The 9,315-nt window shown below is 39.3% G+C and overlaps 1 protein-coding gene across 1 annotated transcript; it reads right to left on the minus strand.

Annotated features, from left to right (window-relative positions):
• Positions 1 to 1,050: 1,050 nt before the first annotated feature.
• Positions 1,051 to 6,443, minus strand: SARC_03306 (hypothetical protein). Its single transcript, XM_014302900.1, has 4 exons — positions 5,939 to 6,443; positions 4,870 to 5,041; positions 2,933 to 3,184; positions 1,051 to 1,813 (listed from the first exon to the last, which is right to left on the minus strand). The coding sequence occupies exons 1-4, from the start codon at positions 6,278 to 6,280 to the stop codon at positions 1,422 to 1,424; spliced, it is 1,158 nt and encodes a 385-aa protein (XP_014158375.1). The 5' UTR covers positions 6,281 to 6,443; the 3' UTR covers positions 1,051 to 1,421.
• Positions 6,444 to 9,315: the final 2,872 nt, after the last annotated feature.

Below are 9,315 nucleotides of genomic sequence, written 5' to 3' on the forward strand. Positions count from 1 at the left end.
AGTTCGCATCTGTTGTCCAGTTCCACTCACATAGTTGCTAAAGTAGGCGTATCCCTATGTTACTTAGTGAATTCCCTTCCGATGTTCCGTTTCGCTCACATAGTTGCCAAACTAGGTTTATCCCTATGTTACTTAGTGAGTTCGCTTCCGTTGTTTAGTTCCGCTCACATAGTTGCTAAACTAGGCGTATCGGTATGCTACTTAGTGAGTTTGCTTCCGTTATTCAGTTTCGCTCACATAGTTGCTAAACTAGGCGTATCCCTATGTTACTTAGTGAGTTCGCTTCCGTTGTTTAGTTCCGCTCACATAGTTGCTAAACTAGGCGTATCCCTATGTTACTTAGTGAGTTCGCTTCTGTTGTTTAGTTCCGCTCACATAGTTGCTAAACTAGGCGAATCCCTAGTTTATGCTAAACTAGGCGTATCTCTTAAGGGGTTCTCGTAGGCGGGGACCCATGACCACCTCTGCGCTTCGGCCATATATATTGGGACGTCCCTGTTTGATTTTCAGATGATATCGGTATCTGCGGTGGAGTTCCGGATACCCACCTCCATACCACCCATCAAATTCACACCCAGCAGTGGACAATTATCCGGCTCTCGCAGCGTTGCCATGGCAACCTATCATATCACCCATTAAACGCCGTATTGATCTCATCCAGATACATAGGGGTATGCCTCGCCCTATGAGGATGAGAACCCGAAGTGCCCTACGGTAAGTAGTAGTGTACCAAGTGTAGTACTAACCCCCAGAGCTTGTAGACTGTGGCTGTAGTTCGATGCCAAGTAGTAGTGTACCACGTGTAATACTAACCCCAGAGCTTGTAGACTGTGGCTGTAGTTTGATGCTAAGTAGTAGTGTACCACGCGTAGTACTAACCCCCAGAGCTTGTAGACTGTGGCTGTAGTTCGCCACGGTCTATTGACTGGTTTGTATCCCCTGCCAGTACTATCACAAAGCCTCGAGAGACACTCGACCCACATCGGTATTCGAGAACACACCTCATGCCACCTACTGTAGATACTGTAGTTACTGTAGGTACCATGTATCCGTATACCCCCCGAGATCACCGTCGGCCATACGACAAACACTGACAAAGCTTTTTCTCTATCCGCTCTCTCTTATACGTCGCAGTGTCCCGTTTCGGTACGTATCACCAGCGCACACCCCATGGGGCTGGATTTCCAATCCGTTGGCTTGTCCGTTGTTGTCATGGCAACCGGATGGTGCGAATGGCGCACTCTTCCTGTCGTCTCATCGATGCATCGATAGGGGCAACTCAGAATACATGTGGTCAAACGGACGAGGACTATAATCTACGCGCGCGACCTCCGGCATCACCTTCCATATATATATATATATACTTCCATACGAAATGAATGAGGTATACGAAACACGCTAAACCACCCCCGCCCCATAGTTCACTCCCGAATGAGGAAGGTATCCGACATCAGGGCAATCCGGTCCGAAAACTCGAACTTATCGGCCGTATTGGACCAGGAAATGGGGTGCTGCATGTGGAACCCTCGCTCGGTCATGAGGTCGATGAACTCCCTATCCCCGGCGTCACAGTCCTTCCCGCTAAAGCAGTGGTACAATTCGCACCCAATCACCTTGGGCGGGTGCAGGCCCGAGAAGAACCGGTCCGATCCTTCTTTGGACAGGGCAAAGCGCTCAAAGCCCTCGATGTCAATCTTCATCCCGGCGATGGGGGTCTGTGTGGTGTCTAGTATATCGTCTAGTTTGGCAATATTGACGAGTGAACGCTCACTGTACTGATTGAGAGTGTCGCCGTCCTTGAAGGCTTGAAGGGCTGTGGGGTTTCGAGAGTAAGTTTGGAATTTAGGAGAGGGATCGAGAATTTAAGAAAGGAATTTGGGTTCTAGGGGGTGTATTATAGTGTATTGGCTTATATACAGACTTTGGTACAGGACATTAGATTTAGAAATGAAAATAGAGAACGGTAATTGAAAGAGGTCATGTAGATGGTAGCATAGAGTTGATTACGTGGAATTCACATAATATATACATGTAGGTTTGTGTGCGAGTGAGTGCTTAGAGGATGACGACGTATTCGTATATGTGAAACATGTGCATATTGAAATACGTGTATATCTTTATAGGTACGTATGTTGTACATATTTGGTACAATCTCTAACTCTGAAATAAATCACCGCACCCAATAGGGAAAATAGGTTTATAGATCGATGGCACAATAAGAATCATCAATATGTACGTAACTAATTGGCAACTATTTTGTACGTAACTAATTGGCAACTATTTTGTACGTAACTAATTGATAACTATTATGTACGTAACTAATTGGCAACTATTATGTACGTCACTAATTGGCAACTATTATGTACGTAACTAATTGGCAACTATTATGTACGTAACTAATTAGCAACTATTATGTACGTAACTATTTGGTAGTATGTACGTAACTAATTGGCAACTGTTATGTACGTAACTAATTGGCAACTATAATGTACGTACCAAACTTACAAAGATATGCGACATCCACGAACTTTATATACAGTATATGAGTTCTAGGCATGCCACTTCTACGAACAGACTGTAGTATACAAGTCATACCTGTCGAACTGAAAGGACGACTCCATACGTACGCGTAAATACAGATATATATCTTTGTACTCAATCCATACCTAATTAAGTACAACACCCATCTACACACACGCACATAACACACACATGACAAATACAACACAAAGCACACACACACACATGAGAAACAAAACACACAAAGCACACACACACACATGAGAAAAAAACAACACAAAGCACACACACACACACACATATGAGAAACAGAACACACACACATACACACACACACACATACATGAGGAACAAAACACACAACGCCCACACACACACATGACAAACAAAAAAATACACAAAGTAAACACACCCTCTGCGCCGCAGATCGTATGGCCGTCGCCCACATTCTTATTATCGCTCATGACATGACATGTTGCCTTTTTCACACCCAGGCCAATCGGGAGCACAGTGAGCTTCCCTTCAAACTGCGGGTTCAAGCACTGGGTGATCTTTAACAGACGCACATTCTCATGCATAGGCTCGACTGCCAGTACACTGTAGCCCAGATCTAACCCAACCAGCGTCCAGTACCCTACATTGGCACCTACATCCAGAAAGATGCCTGTGTATGTGTGTGTATGTGTAAGAAGACGTGTGTGTGGATACAGAGAGGTGCGTGTGATTTGTGGGTAAGAGTTCAGTACCCTACACTGGCACCTACATCCAGGAAGATGCCTGTGTATGTGTGTGTGTATAAGACGTGTGTGTGACTATACTATAGTTGGAGTCCACAGGTAAGGCACAAGCATGAGATAAAAGTCCTTATAGATCGGTCGTATAGAATGCATTGCGATACAGAACGGAACACTCGAGCATGCCTGAACCACACCAGCTAACGGGGGAATCCGCGATAGAAATGGTTGCCAAGCAACGGATAGTTCGACACAAGACGAGGTAGGTATGTACAACGAACATGTGGACGGGCACGGGGTGCTACATGCATGCGGTTTTTAGGGTTTAGGGTCTGGTATCATCTCTGAAGTTGAACACGCTATGACCGGACTCTCATGCACTCATGCAACACAAACACGCGTGTATGTACACACACATACTATGGCACGACCTATCAGGCAAGGGGTGTACGTGTATATGGGGACCCTCTCGGATATATACATGGACGTATGTCTAGTACTTTACGAACCTTCGTTGCACCGATGTGGTTGTATGTATCACATACGAATATTAGTACATGTATAAATACATATATATACTAAATAGTACATGTATCGGGAACTTAGTAAATAGTACACATATGGATTATTTAGTATATATACATAAACGTATGTATATAACTTTACGAACCTTCGTTGCACCGCTATGGTTGTATGTATCACATACGAGTATTAGTACATATATTATACATATATATACTGAATAGTACGTATATCGGGAACTTAGTAAATAGTACATCCATGGAATATTTAGTATATATACATAAACGTATGTATAGAAATTTATGCACCTACATGGTTGCACGTATCGCATACGAGCACTAGTACATATATAGGAAACGTCTAGCGTATTTATATAACTTTATGAATCTTCGTTTATATGGTTGTATGTGTTCCTTTAACGTGTATAAGTACTATTTCAAGTGCAACGTATATTCGAGAACGCGAACACGTTCCTCTACCCGCAGAAGCTACCAACGCAAAGAGGTACCCGTCACATCGGTATGTACTTTTATTCACTATCAAATGAGACATGAACACTTATTTATATACACACAATCTTACAGTTGCATTAAACAAAGTGGGGTGTTATATGTATAGATTTGCGTGATAATGATATAAAAAGGTATATGTATTGAAGTGCAAAAAGTTGTGTACGCGCATGAGTTTGCGTATACATATATCTGATACACACACATATACATATATACAATTATATAAATATATATATATAATATATAGGCACACACGCACACACTCACTCGCATACATACGCATATAAATTCGCATACATAATTATAAATATAAATATATATACATTATGTACAATTATATATATATACGCACACACACACACATATATATATGTACACATACATACGTATAAATACAAATATATATATATATAGATACATGATATATACATAAAAATATGATATATACATAACATATAGATCTATAGATATATAGATTCTACATAAATACATACATACACACACACACAGACATATATATATATACACACACACACACAGACACACATATATATATATCGATAGATACTAAGAAAACTTACCAGTCTTTGGGGACTCCTTCGCTGCGGTCACTCGACGCCAAAAGTTCTTCACCAATTCATACTCCCACGCGCCTTCGTTTTTTAAGGAGCCACTGACAATATCCGTCTGACTTTTGTAGAGTGCCATCTTAAGGTTTCGCTCAGTACTTCTAACACCCTTCACATCCACAACCTGATATAATATATATATATATATATATATATAATATTTAAATTAGAGGTCTGTTTAGTATTAGGAACCGCCATGTAGTTACGAGCGTAGTAACTCGTAGCGTGCATTCATACTAGCCCCCACACTTCAAGGGCAGCCGAGAGGTGTTGAGTTCGAATGGGGTATACCTGTACCGTTATTGTGTACCGTTATTATGTATCGTGATACATATGTGATATTACTACACTACAGGAATGTATGTACTCCCACACTATACATCATACTTAGTTGTTATTATCACACTCAATACGAAATAAAAACTCTCACACTATACATCATACCTTGATGATGGTATTACTACACTCACACCAGACTACATATCATACTAGGATGCTAATATTATACTCAATACAAACGACAAATAGATGCACCCACACACTATACATCACAGTTAGTTGTCATCACTACACCCAATACGAATGGATATACTCACACACTTTTAAATCACAGTTAGTTGTCATCACTACACCCAATACGAATGCATACACCACACCCTATACATCACAGCTAGTTGTCATCACTACACCCAATACGAATGTATATACTCACACACTTTTAAATCACAGTTAGTTGTCATCACTACACCCAATACGAATGGATATACCCACACCCTATACATCACAGCTAGTTGTCATCACTACACCCAATACGAATGTATATACTCACACACTTTTAAATCACAGTTAGTTGTCATCACTACACCCAATACGAATGCATACACACACACCCTATACATCACAGCTAGTTGTCATCACTACACCCAATACGAATGCATATACTCACACACTTTTAAATCACAGTTAGTTGTCATCACTACACTCAATACAAATGGATACACCCACACCCTATCAATCGTACCTGGATGTTATCCGTACTTGCAATACCATGCAACTCAAAACAGTACAACTGTCTCGTTCCAGCGTCCATTAAATCCGCTGGGGTTGGGGGTAGACTGATATGTTTGTGCACCTCTGTATCGCGAGTTAACGCCCCAGAGCCACCCACAGGTAGAGTGTCCTTGGGGTTGTTCTTTGCGTCTGTGTTGTCGCATTTAGGGCAGGTGCTGTGATTAACCGGATCTGTGAGGTGCGAGTTTTTCGACGCAGCTGAGCTAGCTGGGTATATATACACATTGTGGTAGGTTAGGAACCCTGCATATAGCGTTAACGCTAGTATAATTGATCTGCTAGCACCCTTCATATTCAAATAAGGCCTTCGTGTGTACTATATAGCATATGCCACCTTTAAATATGCTTTCAATTACACTGATGTGTAGCCGAGCACAACTACAACTCGATATATATTATATTATATTGACCTCGAAGTTTTGTTGTATTGAAATACATTCATGTGACCCTCCCTCTCTATTATTCTCTCTTGTTGTATTTGGCGAGAGATACAGAAGAAGGAAATACGGAAAAATATAACTTGTTGGAAAGCATAGAAAGAAAAATTGCCATACACATAAACACGTCCGTAAAAGACCTGACCGTGAACAACAGAAATAGCCATCAAGGTCGGTCGCTATGGTAAATATTTTCCAATTTTTACATTTTCAATATATTTTAGTTTTTTATGTTGACACTTCTTGACATGACTGGACATGTGACCACTTTACTCCTTATTAGAATACCGATGTCAGATAAAATAAAGCCTCGTTTTCAATTTTTGTTTTTTGGTTAAATCAACACAGGCCTGCATCAATATTTGTTTTTGAAAAAATAGATAGATGCTGTTTTTTCTAAGGAGGCTATGGGTAAATACATATAAATACATGTATATATTTAGCCCTTTCATAGGGCGGCTCATACTCTCGACCTCGTCGTAGACTTATTCTCGAAAACATAGTCATATGGGAAAGGAGATTGGAGGGTCTAAATATGTCTCTATGACTTTCAAAAGACTGTCACTTTTTTAAAACTTTTTTTAACCTAATGGTCAGCGAGACAGCGACTCAGCGACGTCAGCGTTTTGGTCCATGGGGCGTGGACTGTGGAGGCGTGTCGCATGTTGCGTGGTGGCAGGTGCCAGGTGGTCGTGTATTTTTATAAACAGTAGCTATTTTTAACCTCATATCGTTATAACTTGCGACGCAAAATAATTGATCCGTTTAACATTGCAAATCAAACGTATACTTCCTTTTCAGTAACACAAGTCAAAATATACCAAAGTACGCAACGCTATAAAAATTCCGTTAAACGTTAAAAAGTCAACTTTTTTTTAGGATTTAAAACGTTTGTACACGATGAAGTATTTAGCTGGTTATTTTTAAAGTTAAAAAAATAATTGGTATATGTATTCAGCCTATAAAATAGTAAATATGTTTGTACATAGTTATGTAGTATTTACATAGTAAATACATATGTACTTTGATATTGTTTTAAACCAAAAAAAAGATAAAACAGGTATCTAGTAATTTACTATGTATGTACAATGGTTTGCACTGACCTACTGTTCAATTTTTACAAAACAGAATAGTACTCACTCTCACAATCACAAGCGGACACAACTTGACTCAAAGTTAAAAAACCTATTTTGTTCTCTTTAAAAAAAAGGACAAATATGTAGCGGCTGCTACATATTACTTCATACAAGGTTATACTTTCTTATTATAGCCTTCTAAATACATACTTTAAGAAAAATAATATTAAATGGCTACTCAAACTTGGGGATTTTAATTGTTTTAATAAATACTATCCCACTTCTTATTAGCCAATATAATCAACATTCTATAAAGTCATACTCATTGGATACTGGATAGTCTCTAAATATTTAAGTTTTTATATATTTAGATTTCATTCACTGAATTCAGAATTCAGAACCTCAAATTGAAGGCTATGTTCCGATTTATTTATTCTTTAGAGCATTGAGAGGTATGTATGTATATAAATACTTGGTTTTGTTTTTACAAAAACAAACTTATTCACACAGAGCCAAACACGGAAAAGTAAAAATTAAAACAGGATTTAAAAAATATATCAGGAAGCCTCGCCCACAACAAGCCCGACAAGAGGCGACAATTGACAAGGGGGGGGATTTTTTATATTATAAGCATAGCGCTTTTTTTATAATAAATAAAATACATATGTATGTACTAAAAAGACGAAAACGTCCCGAAACAAAATTTAAAAATAAATAGTTCAAAATAGTGAAAATACATTTCTTGCGAAGATAACAGTTTATTGAAAATTCAGACTACGCAGACTTCGCACGCACACACGTTTGTCACTCAGCACCCTTTAAAAGTTGTATTATAACACGAATATAACTCTGTCGCCATCTTTACAGAGCCAACCAGGGGCCCAGCGAGACTATGTCGCGTCATTGTGCTCTTTATTCTGTAAAAAAAAGGGTCATAGCCTGAAAAATGAAAACAGAAGGCTATGCAAGGGATGGGTTTTTATATGATTAATATAGATACAATTGCCGAAGCAAAAAAAAATCACGCGTATATTGAACTTCCAGGGTTGAAGATAGATGACTCTAGGTAACAAGGGGGATTGTAGTCAGTGTCTTTGTAAACACAATAGGGATTGGATTTGCCCCACACTAAACATACACCAAACATGAAGTGTTGTGTCTCTTAGTGTTTAGAGTTACAGGGCTACGATATTTACTCAGTGATATCATTGGCATAGAGAAGAACTAGTAGGTACTTCCCTCTAGCTGGGTAACCGACTTCAATAACAGCGTAAAACAGTAGAAGCAGGGAGATGTTTACACATTTTGGACTTGCATAAGGACACTTCAGAGAGCCAATAGCTACAACAGCTTCATTTTTACAGTTAAGTATAAATAACGGTACAGGGGGAGCTTTGAGATGGCCCACATAGTGTACTTTCTTGTTCAACGTCCACTGAACGTTAACAGCTTCTGACACCATATCAGTCAAGGCCGATATTCCGGTAGGCTAAAAGCTGCCCAAATATAAGTATCAATTCAATATAGACCATATACAACGTTTCAAGGGACCACTGGCTAACAGATTATTTTCAATTTCAGAATTTTTTAGTGTTGGATTTTGAACCTAATTTCCTTCGCATAATGTGTGTTATAACTATTCAGCTTCAAGTAAGTAGTTTGGTGAGTAGATCTGCATTATAACGATATATATGCACTCCAAATGTAGGTGAATATCAGTGAAACCCCCCTCACCCACATCACACACACACATATATATACATACACATACACCACATACACACACATACATACACGCACACACACACGCTCAT

The sequence above is a fragment of the Sphaeroforma arctica genome (assembly GCF_001186125.1).
Source record: "Sphaeroforma arctica JP610 unplaced genomic scaffold supercont1.166, whole genome shotgun sequence".
NCBI lineage: Eukaryota > Ichthyosporea > Ichthyophonida > Sphaeroforma > Sphaeroforma arctica.

Coding starts and splice junctions, on each gene's coding strand:
- SARC_03306 (XM_014302900.1), bottom strand. CDS start 6,280: ATGAAGGGTGCTAGCAGATCAATTATACTAGCGTTAACGCTATATGCA. Junction 3,185..4,869: donor GAAGGAGTCCCCAAAGACTG/GTAAGTTTTCTT, acceptor ACACATACACAG/GCATCTTTCTGGATGTAGGT. Junction 1,814..2,932: donor TACGATCTGCGGCGCAGAGG/GTGTGTTTACTT, acceptor GAAACCCCACAG/CCCTTCAAGCCTTCAAGGAC.